This window comes from Morone saxatilis, unplaced genomic scaffold (genome assembly GCF_004916995.1).
Source record: "Morone saxatilis isolate NCDOM2014 unplaced genomic scaffold, NCSU_SB_2.0 Contig10, whole genome shotgun sequence".
Classification (NCBI taxonomy): domain Eukaryota; kingdom Metazoa; phylum Chordata; class Actinopteri; family Moronidae; genus Morone; species Morone saxatilis.
In genome coordinates, this window is record NW_023339652.1 from 17,368,984 (window position 1) to 17,381,655 (window position 12,672).

Here is a 12,672-nt window from a genome sequence, read left to right on the forward strand (position 1 = left end):
AAGAGATAAGAGATATGATTTCTGAGCGCAGCTGTTTTAGAAAGAGGGTTATGGAGGGTGCGACTTATCTTGAAGCAGTTAATTGCATTGTTAATTACTTGCGAGATGTTGTGATAATACACGTCCCACCGAGCTGTAGTGAAGGAGCTCGATTCGTAGTTACTAAACATTCGCGACTTTGTACAATGACAGATATCGAAACCAGTCGTAGATTTGATAAACACAGGAAAGGAACATAAACTAAAGAAGCAACTATCTTTCATTTGGTTCTGATTGGTATTGGTTGTTTTCTGTCTTGAAGCCAGGTGGAGTCTTTCTTGAAAATTGTCTCATTGATGAAGGCGATATAGGATGGATGCGCAAGAGTAATCGCTGTGGCTTTGCGTGACACAGAATTATTTAATCGATGTTACTAACAATGTGCATTATAAGTAAAAAATAAGAACGAAACAATAATTTTCAAGTTATTTTTAAAAGTTTACCATTCCTGTAGTTTTAAAGCATCTTGTATTTATTATATATTTTTTTTATACGCTTATATTTTGTTGTGGTGATGTTTGCATTTTTGACTTGCCATATAGATTGTGCTTGGGAATCAATTGTCTCACAAGAATGTGAAAGCCCATCATGTTGGAACGTGAGATTTTGTAAGTAAAAGCATTTGACAAATAAGTGAGATCAGCGCTAGAAAAGTTTTCAAAAATAAAGATAAACAGACATGAGCGTGATTATTTACATATTTTGAGAACATATAGAAATATGGAATATTGATTGATTTTGCTTGTTTATATTTACTTATTTATATAATTTGTTACTTCTTAGAAGTATCGTCTGTGTTTCTTTAAAGACTTGTTGCCTGTGAGCTACTGTAAAACCTACGCTGTTCTGGAATTCTAGCGCATTCCTCAGTAGTATCGTAGAAGTTACCCTCGATAGGAGTAGATGGGTCCTTATTTAAGACTAAGTTAAAGATACAAGCTATAGGTAAAAATTCCCATGGAGCACTCACTACAGCCATGCCAGCGGCTCAGTGAGGCTGAAATTAGGCACAGCGAGGTGATTCCTGTCATTTCTCGGCAATCCATCCAATAGTTGATAACATATTTCTAGTGGTGGACGGGAACAATGGTAAATATAGTGGAAAAGCTTACTGTACACCATTGTTGAGTGGTAGCTCTGAACCCTACCCTGCAGTGTGCTCTAACTGTCCCAACTACCTCTTTCTACAGTGTCAGAGAGTAAGGCTCTGTGCCACCCATCCTCCGTTGACTCCCTGTCCACCAGTGCAGCAACAGAGGACCATGTGTCCATGGGCGGCTGGGCTGCTCGCAAAGCCCTGAGAGTAGTGGAGCATGTGGAGCAAGGTGACACGCCGCTAATACCCACACATAACCAGTGTGTGCCTCTAGTCGCACGTTAATAACCCGGGTCTCTGTCTCGCAGTGCTGGCCATAGAGCTGCTGGCTGCCTGCCAGGCTCTGGAGTTCCTGCGTCCTCTAAAGACCACCACTCCTCTGGAGAAGGTCTACGAGCTGCTGCGCTCCGTGGTCAGGTCAGACACACCTCAGAACGAAATTTTCTTAACAGCAACATCAACAGTTAATCAGGATAATCGGTTTTCTGAGACAGTGCTACTGTCCATCAGTTCCAAAGACTTCATCTGTTTACAATCCAGCATCAGTGCAATGACTAAGATCTTATAATATCGTCCATGTTCTCAACATGTTACCCATAAATTGTGTCAAAACAATCCACAATCCACGTTAAATTTAAGACATTAAAACCACACTGTACATCAATACAATCGATACTGGCAAAACAGGATATGAAGGAAAGTCTGTATTGGTGTATTGTCGGTTTAGTTTTGTAATAGCTTCAAGATAATCAATACAAGACCGGTCAAATCATATTTAATTATTTATTTATTTATATTCATCAGTTTTACTGTATATAATAAAGCAATGCACATCTTTATGCACATACTCAACATTCACTGCACTTTGTCAAATAAGTACATCTGTAAATTGTGCCTTTAATGTATTCTTTTTTAATGTCCTTACCAATCCTTGTCTCTCCAGTCCTTGGGACAGAGACCGCATCATGAGTCCTGACATAGAAGCTGCTCACACACTCATCAAACAGCAAAAGGCAAGTCAGCCCCAAATGAACCTGGAGTTATTCTGGAGTGGTGTAAGGATGTCTCAATATGATGACTTTATTGTTGGTGTGTCCTTTCTGCTTTCAGGTCTGGAAGACCGTTCAGCCTTACATGGATGAATACAGGACGAAGCTGACGGCCTGAATGTGTATAGTTACAGACATCAGAGAGGAAAGCTACAGCTTAAAGACCCCTTCCAGACATGTTTTAATATCTATACAAATAAAGGAACAATAATGTGCATGTACATGTCCTTTCTATAGTATAATATAGTATATAAGTATAATTTACACATTAAATTAAAATATTCCTTCCTTCCACATGAAACGGATAACAGTGCTATTTGCTTCCACTTATTGTCCATTTCCTGCACTAGCACTAAATGTTACGTCCCCCTGCCATGCAGCTGTAGTGGTCCCATTAGCAGACTCTGCTGGACTGGGAGCTCCCAATGAGCACCATGGCAAGACTGGGACAGAATGCAGCATCTGATGCCTATGAAGGACAGTTTTAAAAGAGGGAATACAGTAGAGGTTGGCTCCTGGCACCCTGGAGCTGAGTCAGCTAACTTGAGCTTCACAAGCTAACTAGCTAAATGCAGCTAACATTACCATTACTGGCAGTTGGCTACTTTAAGCAACTTTTAGCTGCGGCCACGTCACGTGCCATCGTTACACGTGCGGACCACAACATGAAATTTTCACGTAAAGTCAGCTCTGAAGTAGCCACGCAGCGCTTACTTCCTGCTTTGCCAGCATAGTGGCGCTATCACTTATATCTGAATATTGTTCATGTAGACGTGCTTTCAGGGCGCGGGACTGTTATCAAACTGTTTCATTATGGGAGGATTGGGACCATGTACACTGCATAGTTGTGATTGACGTTGATTCAGGGGGTGGGGGATTGTTACACTGAAGATTAGGGAGTACGTATCTGTTTTATGGCCAATCCGGGCGGGAATCGACACGTGGCGTCACTGGGGCACACGGTTAAACGTACAGTCACAAAAGCACAACTTATTTAGATCACCAATGTTGTCTAGGAGGTCAGGGTGGATCGAGATTTTGAAGTCAACTGATAAAAATCTGTTAGATGCTTAAAACAGAAGCCCTAAATGCCGGAAATTGGATCCCATTTGGAGATTCGATCAACCTGGGCAATTTGGACGGCACGGCCACGGACACGCCCTTCAACGTAGGACACAAATTAGCACAACTTGTTACATCAGCAACATGTTCCTATCTCTTACTGGGACCAATTTTGAAGCAGATCGATAAATTCCCTAGGCGGGGAGGAGTTCGGTTTCAAATACAACACGAAAATCACAGAAAAATGACAGAAAAGGGCGTCAAAATGGCTGCACTTCTGATACCCACCGCCCACGGACATGGCCCGTTTAATACGTACATGTGCACAAATATTGCTACAACTTTCCTAGTCAGCACATTTTTTGACTGTACTGACCAATTGTGAAGCAGATCCGATAAATTCCTTAGGGAGGAGTTCGTTTCAAATAGAAGGCGAAAAAATTCACCGAAAATGAGCACGGAATTCAAAATGGCTGAACTTTGACGGCACGCCACGGACACGCCCTTCAACGTACATGCACAAATAGCACAACTTATTAATCAGCCACCAAAGAGGCTTATTTTTTACATGTGCCTACCAAGTTTCATCATATCAGTGAAACGTGGCGCGGCTGCTTTTTAACAAATACTGTACGGGGGCGCTACAAAACCAACAAACCCGATTTTTGGTATGTGAGCTACAGGGCACCAGTCTACACGTGCCCTGGTGAATTTCATATTCATAACTATTACGGTGCCGCCACAGTGATTTTTCATGCAACCAGAGCGCCACCCAGTGGCGTCATTTTTTTCCTTTTTAGGTGAGCCTCAGGGAAGCCATGAGCAATCATCTTTGTAAGTTTCGTTTTAATCACACGTGCCGACTGCAGATAAAACTTGTTCATTTAAAAGAGCGCCCCCTGTGGCAATGCGCCTGAAATTTTGCACAATGCCTAAGGAAGATATGGGGGGAACTTATGGACCCTAAGCTTGTTGCAGATCAGACATACCACTGTGGAGAAATTGTTCCACTTCCTTTTTTGACTGAAAATTTACAGGAAGTGCTTTCTATTTTATAACGTGCTTTATTTTTTTGAAATATCAAAATACTTTTAATTATGTGGTTTTGTTGCCATGACACACACCGATGTGATATATGTGTTTTTGACTCGTGGCGATCAAACTATGCAGAAGTTTATTAAGTACCAAAACATAGTCAAAATACTTTTTCTCATAGTAGCGCCACCCTAGTGGCAGGCCCGGAAGCGGACCCTATAGTAAGTATTCAATCTTGTCACCAGACCTGACAACCTTTGCCAAATAAAATTGAGCTTTTCGTTATATGTTCTAGGCGGGGCAAAAACACAGTCGAAGGTAAAATAATAATAGGTAAGAAATCGAGCAATTTCAATAGGGACCTCCAGCGGTCGCTGGCTCAGTCCCTAAATATATTCTCCTTAAAATATGATCCAGTTTCACAAAAATCACTAATAAAGATGTGTTTTTGTCCAAGTGATAAAGTTGTGTTTGTGTACAGAGAGCCATGCTGTTGCTAGCTGGCTAACTAATTAAGTTGACTCTGTATTGCTAAAAGCTGAAGATTGATTGATTGATGGGTGGATGTTATGATAATATTGGTTTAAATTGGTTGGATCACACTTATGTAAGCACACACCACATTGTGTTTTACAGGAAGAAAACATTATTGGATTTTATATTGTAATCCAAAGATGCCTTTGTATACATTGTTAAAGGTGATTTTTCGTTTGATCTGGAGTTTAAGCTTTGCTCAATGTGAAATTATGCAAACTAAATAAAAACTGTGAAATTTAAATCATGGCTTTTGAATTTTTATTCAAAGGATTTACATAACATTAAAGCACATGGTAGATTGTGTGAACTTACAAAAGAGCTGCATGATCTGATGTGACAGTATCAACGTGGCTTCTCTCGGTTCAAACAGAGAAGGCGTTCAAAAATAAGCGTCCAATACAACACTTCCCCTTATTCCCCCCGCCCCCGAAAAGAAGAAAACGCATAAAAGCAAACACATTAACACACACACACACGCACGAAAAAGAATTTCGACCACTAAATAATGTGATAAGACTAGCCTTTAAAATAAAGCCTCAATTTCCCAGCTGGTTTGGATTTCGCTCCAAAACATTTGGTACCTCACAACTAGAAACTACACTTTCTACTCAACAGGTAGTGATTTCTCTGTACATGAGGGTTTCTGCAGACGCCTCTCCCCCTCCTCCCTGTCCCGTCTGATAACCTTTACCCTGGGGCGGGGTCAGAGGTCACCCGGCGAGCGTGGGGCCTGGTAAGGAGCCGCTGTGTTCAGGCTCGGGGGGGGTAAAGGCCTCGTCATGAAAACTGGATCTGTTGTACAGTGGGAATCTGCAACAGAGCGAGGGAGTTTCGTTAGAGATGGCTATAAATGGAACCGGTGAGCTGCTGCTGCCTCGGTGGGTAGCTTACCTGTTGATATGAGGTGGTGTACACCATGACGTTCTGCTGCTGACCATCTGCTGTAATGATCCCAGCCGGCAGTGGATTTGCTGATGAGGGGAGAAAAGCTGACTTTTATGAGACTGAACTGAAATATAAATAGCAGATTGGGAACAAATAAATGTTAAAAAGGCTACTTACAGAAGCTGTCGTCTGTAAGCTCGTCTCCGAGGCCTTCTCCCACTGACACCCCTGGGATCCCCTTCTCCCCCTTCATGGCCTGAAAAAAAAAAAACACCATACATGCAGAAAACGTCACAAATGTGAGCTCAGGTCTTTGCAGTCACATGTAGAAACCCTGAAATCAGCTATGCTACACAGAGACACTGAAATCCAGAACAGATCGGGTTGCAATAGAAACCAGTTTTGGTATAGGAATTTATCCACTGTGCTTTTTCAGACAGAAAAAATATTGCTTTGGAGGTGGAGATGGCCCCAGTGTCTCTCATTTTAGGCCTCCCAAGCAGTGAGAACTTCAAAAAACAACAAGAGGTTGTGCTGTATCATACTTAGGCTGCCAGGGTGAACATTTTAGTGCAGGGGATGAATAAAAACCAAACGCTAAAAGCTAGCAGAGAGTGCCGTTTGATTTAGTGCCATTGGGGCATCATTCAAACTTTTATGTGCATCTAAGAACCGTGGCACAAGACAGGAACACACGGCAGGCACCGCATGTCACAGGTTTTCCAGGCGATTAGTTTCTAGCGGTGTGTCTCTTTGTGATTGTGCCTTTACATTCAAAAACTGAGCAATTCTAGAATATTTGGGAACCCGACCTGAAATCTCTGCAGTAATGCAGCAGACACTCATCATTGTAACCTCTGCTCTTGTGTGTATGAATCGGAGCCAATGTTAATAAGTAATAAAGTGAACAAATATATTTTAAGCTGTGACTCTACTGCTATTCTCACTGAACATGCTCCAGCTGCTGCATGCTCTGTGTGCTGCCAGTCTTACACCCAGCTGGGCTGCTTTAAATCTCAGCAGGCTGAATGGAAAAGTTAGTGGGCAGACAGACTACATGGGCTGGTTATGATTATTGTTTATTTGGTAAAACCTTTGTACTGCATTATGTAATCATGCAGCTGTTTACATTTAGAATTTTGGACCAGACTTGACCAACACTGGGGGACTGGAATCAATACCTCATCTAAACCTGCTCTAATGAAAAGGTGTTTTTACCCGAGCGTTAAACCGCAGTACAAACATGACAGAAAGGTCAATTTGAGGTTATGTAAATAAACGTAACAGGCTAATTAGTTATTATTTAATTGATTATATTTTAAGTAATCAGTTTTGTGTCTCACCTCTCGGAACTTCTGCAGGTAAAGCTTCAACGGCTCCACGTACATGTCGAAGCCCAGCGTGGACATGGCGAACAGGATGTCCTCGCCGTTGATGGTCTTCCTCTTCTCCTGGTGGCAGCGCTCGCTCGCCTCCGACGTGATGAAGCTGATGAACTCACTCACGCACTCCTGCACGCACTCCTTGGCATCCTTTGCAATCTGCAGAGAACAGGGACGTCATCGGACTTATCATTCGTAGCGCCATAACCGAGCTGTGATGTCATTGATGACAATATTCCGGCACCCTCCTCTCCCTCGCTAACCTTTCCAGTCTGAGGAACGGCGTTCTTCATGATGCGAGCCACGTTGGCGATAGGAAGATAGATGTCCTGCTCCCTGAAGTTCTCCTTGATGCCGCCGTCGTCATGGTCATTCAGACTCTCATCGGCATCGTCTGCAGTAAGACAAACGGAACAGGATCAGCTCTTTGTGACCTGGGCTGAAACATGACACTGATGGCTGTCCTACTCACCGTCTTGAGACTGGAGGACGTAGTGACCGGATGCCATGTATTCTCCGGTGATGCCCAGCTGGGAGGCGTCGGTGGTCGAACTGTCTCCGTCCATCTGCAACACAAACACACACCGTCTCGTTGAAAGTCTCAAGCTATAACAATAAACCTAAATGTCTGAGTTACTGTATTCATTTTAGAAGCAAACAGTTGACCTTCAACATTAGATGTAAACCTGCTCTGGCTACCGTGAAAATTAAAGAGAAGCTTTGGCTTTTGCTCTCATGTTCTGGGTATGTCTGCTCACATAGCAGCAATATCAAAATAAACCCTGAACTGATCATATATATACAGTATGTGTGCGTCATCCATTAGTGGATTCACTTCACTTATCTGTGCTCTGAGCAATGATCTAATGGCAGCTGTTGAGTTGCTGATCAATGCTAGAAATTAAAGGTAGAATACGTGCAGTGCTAGAGCTTATTGTTACAGCAGTATTTTCTTCATTGCCAGCTGGGAAAACTCCAATCTAGGGCTACAACTTATAATTGTTGTCATTACTGATTAATCAATCGGTTGTTTGGTCCATAAAATGTCAGAAAATTGTAAAAAAAAAAAAAAAATATTGATCACCATTTCCCAAAGCCCAGGGTGACGTCCTCAAATGTCTCGTCTTTTGTCCACAACCCAAAGATCTTCAGTTTACTGTCATAGAGGACTAAAGAAAGCAAAGAAACTGAAATCAGAGAATTTGGACATTTGTTCTTATTAAAAATTACTCAAAATTTGCCTGATCATGCAGCCTTGATCAATAATGTTCTTCAGCTACTACAAACACAGAAAAGAAGCATAAGGTTTCCACTGAATTTGTCTTTGGTAAATCAATTATTTATACAAAAGGTGCAACATGTTTCATTCCCATGACCATTTTAGTAGTGATCATGATAGCCATAAATTAATACGGGTGTTATACGGAAACCTGTGACCTGCCCTGATAGTCTTACCCTAGGGTATACAGAGTGTTCCCTCTCTGATGCATATTATTCAGTATTGTTCTGCGACCTGAATTGTTTTTCCATCGGATGGCTAGTTATTCCAATTTTCATCAGTGAATGGAATAAGGAATACTACTCAAAATGCAGAATTCTGTAGTTGTCTCCCCGTCTCTGGGTATTCTCTCTGTACTGACTGAAAATCTGCACCTCTTCCATGGCTAATCGCATAATGATCCTTGCTCCATGAAGTGATTGCAAGTGATGCGCCATGTTTCTGTGAGCTACATATGTTAGAGCAGTCTTACACGTCACTGCTTATAACGCAGGCCGTTTATCCTTTGCTGGACGGACCACTTTAAATTTCGGTCACTGATTTCGGTGTAACACCAGAAGGACTTCTGGGTGTTTTTTAGAGCATTATTTCCACACCACATCCGTAGCAAAAATGTTAATTCGTTGTATACGTCCACAAGCGGCTGTAGGTTATACTCTAAAACTGTCAATTTCAAGTTAACTAAATTGTTAAAAATGAACCAAGTGTGTTTTCTTTGTCTCTGTTCATGTAAGGAACTAGCTTACAGCTGACGTTTCTATTAATTAGCTCAGTGGTTCTGTTATTTTTTTACATTTAGGTTATTATTTAAGATCTAAACTTTGAAGACCTGATGACAAGCTTATTATTATTATTATACAAAGCCTTCAGTCTGTGATCTGAAAACTAATAATATATAATATCAGGGAAACTCATCTCTGCTGTAACATTCACAGGAAATACTCTGCTCAACCCTCGTCCATATCGCTTGTTTTACACTAAATTCCTGCAGTTACTGTGTTCGTCAGTTATAGTGTATCAGTTTTGCTTTACTGTTACCGTTGTGCATTAAATTTAATATGAAATATCCATAAAATATGTCACTTAGTTTACTCAGTAATAGAAAAGGGTCCCTTAAGGAAAAGGTTGGAGCCACTGCATTAGCTCACGGACTGATAAAGCGGCTCTGTGCCAGATGTTGCAGTCAGGTCATTAGTTTTTATATGTTTCCATTTTAAAAAATACCAGCTAGCCTAGCTGTGCAGCCTCTTTTAGAGGACGGACATATTTTCAGAGGTGGAAACCGAAGGGTGCCAAAATATGCCCCCCCTCCCTTTGTTTTACCCGCAGTTGAAATGATATAATGTGTTTGCTGGCTACGTCGAGAGGAGAAATTTTGAATTTGGTATTGCACTAGAGACCGTGAGCTAGTGTGGTTAGCACAGTAACTTAACGGAAAACCGTGTTACTTAGCCAGCTGTAAGCCCGCGGTGAGGTCAGTTTACATTAGCCACATGCTAAATGCGTTGATCTGTGTTTAGCTATCGTATGCTAACTAGCGGCTATCATTCGCGGGTATGTGAGATATTAAGCTAGCGTTAGCTAACGTTAACACACAAGTTGAGCTAGCTTGCTAGTTCGCTGGTCTCATTAAACTACTGACTTCAGGTTAATGAAGAGAGGCTGTCCAGCGGGCTTTTACCTTCTGTAGTTAACCTATTCAGGTACATAGTGTCCCTTGAATACATTCTCATTGTAAATCCACTGCAACTCGCGCCTGCAGACACTGCGTCGGCCTGTTCTTTGTCGAACAGAGCAGAGCAAGACGTGGCCGGGGCCGAAATGTTAAATAGTCATTTTTAAAGTTTCGCCCGCTGGATACTTCCTGATGAGCAGCCCTCATTCACTCAGACAACAAATAAAAAATCAGACAGAGACGGACATTTCCATTCGAGCTAACGAGAAATCGGTTAGCAATCATTGGCCGGAGCCAGGCACAAACCTGCAATGAAGCCCTGGTTGGTTACCTTCCTGAGACGGCTGTTTGGTTGGACAGAAAATGGCTGCGAAAGGACCAGTCCCAGCGCGGAGCCGCAGCTGCACTACCGCCTCTGGCCGGCAGAGGGCCGTGCTGCGTTCAGGGACGCCACGCAAGCTCCTACTTCACAGGTTTAAAGTAAATTCAGCAGTGAACTGTGAAATTGTGTGGTCTATTGGCCGTGGTAGATGATTTTAAGTCTTTTCAAATGCGCATGTAGCTCCACTAGTTCAATAATAAAGGATAAGCACATTCTGTGCATTCTGACACGAATTAATGAGGGGGAAATACACACCAGGCGGTTTCAGACTAACGTCGTTTGGTTATAGTCGCAGAGCGTGACAATGACTCCTACATTTATAGCAGCACTGGAACTCATCTCTTGTAGCCTAACAGGTTTCCCGCAAATGATTCACTTTCCCTCTGCTTTCCTTTCAAGAGAGCTGTTCAAGTTGTTTTCCACAAATGTTTCGGTAGAAACAGAAACACTTCAGGCCCCTGAAGTACCTAAGGACCACATACCAGCAGACAGCCTGTTTAGGTATATAAAGAGCCTCTTAAGGTCAATGAAGCGAGTAATGTGTAGAACACTGTTCAGAGAAATGCTAACATGTCACCTAGGTCATACTTGCAGTACTTACATACAAAACTAAGGTAGGCTGTGTTATCCTGAACAGCTTTTCCTGCCAACAGTCACAGTTTATTGGCAATTGTATTGCATCTATGGGTTTCAGATAGTTTATTATATTTATTTGCAGTGCTTTCAGTGGTAGAGGGTGTTTACAAACCTGTTTACCGAGACTCCATAAGGCAGCTGTTTAGTGGACATAAAAGCAGCTTGATATTCAGGGTTTCACCACAAGGTGTCGCCCTGTTACCGTTAAACTAATACAGGGTCCTTTCTGAGTAATAAGGCTTTCTTGCAGACTTATTTACATACAAAATGACTTATTTAAGTACTGCATATCACACTTATTCATAGATTCTCAGCATTATTATTATTATTTATTACACTGCTCTTATTTATTGTACTATACATATTTTTATATGTTTTATTACAGCCTGTGTCTCAGCATTTTAATAATTTCTCGGAAGAAAACTAAACTAAATAGTTTAGGTATTTAAGTTTAAGTATTATGTAAGATCTAAACTTTGAAGGCCTGAACACAAGCATATTATTGTTATTCACAGAGCCTTCACTCACATTTTACACAAAATGCCTGCAGTTATTTCTTTCATTGTTTGGGTTTATCAATATCAGTTTTGCTTTACTGTTACTGTAATGCATTGAATATAATATGAAATATCCATAAAATATGTCACTAAGTCGAGTTGTCCCTTAAGAAAAAAGGTTGGGAATAACTGGTATAATGCACACATTCTTACATACTCCTTATTTTCTATTTCTCTTATAATTTCTCTTTGTTTAGCAATTTAAGCAACTGTAATGTGCCAATTGATGCATCCAGTGCAACCCGCCTCTAGCCTGCAGTCAGAAGATCAGATAAGATAATTCCTTTATTTAGAGCCCAGGGGCCAAAGTCCTTCCTCACTGAGGCTGTTTGTGTGTCTGCGCTTGTAGGACAGAGGCAGGGTAGAGGAAGACAAGGTAGAAGCAGAGGAAGGATCTCAGCGTCTGGACTTGCAGCGGTGAATCATGGACCCGCCGGCCGGGCCGTCCCTGGGGCTTTATGACTACGACCTGCTGGTTATTGGAGGGGGGTCAGGAGGCCTGGCTGTGGCAAAGGTCAGCACGACTCTTACTCAGCTCTGCACTTAGTCATAGAGTATTTACAGTACATGGATTTGTTTCCTGCAGTTCAAGCTGTCTTTGCTCTCTGCTTTTCTTTTGTTCTTTTTTGAAGCTTTGAGAGAAAAAGCAAGCAGGAAACAGGGCTTGAAGGATAAGTATAAATCCATGTATTCTTTTACACATGCAGTATTAGAGACATAGCAAAGGTAGAATCTGTATACAGTTCTTTGCCCCCACAATGATATTTTTTATCTGTTGCTGTGCAGAGTCTTCATGAGTTCATTGTGTTGTGAAAAAACACATACATATAATATATCTTTTTGTAAACTTTTGTTTGGGAAAAAGTTAGTAAAGCCTGAGCGACAATGCTTAAAATGAGCAGGTAAATACAATCAGGTGGCACCACATTGTTGGCTAAATAAACCTATGAAATGAGAGGCGGGTCTAATTGAAACGGATCAAACCAGAACTTTGTACCAAAGTACAGAACCCATACAGGTCAATAATGCAGAGAGTAAATTAAATTAAATACAAATAA

General features: G+C 41.6%; 3 protein-coding genes across 7 annotated transcripts in view; 2 read left to right on the forward strand and 1 right to left on the reverse strand.

The window, feature by feature from the left end:
- The window catches only part of LOC118341784 (histidine ammonia-lyase-like), a 12,918-nt gene extending 10,501 nt beyond the window's left edge, over positions 1-2,417 (forward strand). For 3 of the 4 annotated variants that reach the window (XM_035680176.1, XM_035680169.1, XM_035680161.1), the window contains 4 exons: positions 1,230-1,364; positions 1,444-1,552; positions 2,079-2,148; positions 2,246-2,417. In XM_035680176.1, coding sequence (XP_035536069.1) covers positions 1,230-1,364; positions 1,444-1,552; positions 2,079-2,148; positions 2,246-2,302 — 371 coding nt within the window. In that variant the 3' untranslated portion in view covers positions 2,303-2,417. The remainder of the gene's footprint in view (positions 1-1,229; positions 1,365-1,443; positions 1,553-2,078; positions 2,149-2,245) is intronic. The other variant, XM_035680184.1, reaches the window with a different exon arrangement.
- A 2,338-nt stretch (positions 2,418-4,755) lies between these two features.
- On the reverse strand, positions 4,756-10,417 carry nfyba (nuclear transcription factor Y, beta a). Of its 2 annotated transcripts, XM_035676813.1 has the most exons (8): positions 10,046-10,295; positions 8,170-8,254; positions 7,558-7,651; positions 7,349-7,479; positions 7,047-7,244; positions 5,881-5,959; positions 5,710-5,789; positions 4,756-5,628 (listed from the first exon to the last, which is right to left on the reverse strand). In XM_035676813.1, the coding sequence occupies exons 2-8, from the start codon at positions 8,170-8,172 to the stop codon at positions 5,596-5,598; spliced, it is 618 nt and encodes a 205-aa protein (XP_035532706.1). In that variant the 5' UTR covers positions 8,173-8,254; positions 10,046-10,295; the 3' UTR covers positions 4,756-5,595. The 2 variants fall into 2 exon arrangements, with proteins under 2 accessions (XP_035532706.1, XP_035532714.1); XM_035676821.1 differs by lacking the exons at positions 8,170-8,254; positions 10,046-10,295 and adding an exon at positions 10,346-10,417.
- A 366-nt stretch (positions 10,418-10,783) lies between these two features.
- LOC118339228 (thioredoxin reductase 1, cytoplasmic-like) overlaps positions 10,784-12,672 on the forward strand; it is a 14,592-nt gene continuing 12,703 nt past the window's right edge. Inside the window, exons 1-2 of the mRNA XM_035676801.1 lie at positions 10,784-10,922; positions 11,964-12,128. Coding sequence (XP_035532694.1) covers positions 12,039-12,128 — 90 coding nt within the window. The 5' untranslated portion in view covers positions 10,784-10,922; positions 11,964-12,038. The remainder of the gene's footprint in view (positions 10,923-11,963; positions 12,129-12,672) is intronic.

Coding starts and splice junctions, on each gene's coding strand:
- nfyba (XM_035676813.1), bottom strand. Junction 7,480..7,557: donor CGTCCTCCAGTCTCAAGACG/GTGAGTAGGACA, acceptor GTCTTACTGCAG/ACGATGCCGATGAGAGTCTG. Junction 5,629..5,709: donor ACACCACCTCATATCAACAG/GTAAGCTACCCA, acceptor GCTCTGTTGCAG/ATTCCCACTGTACAACAGAT.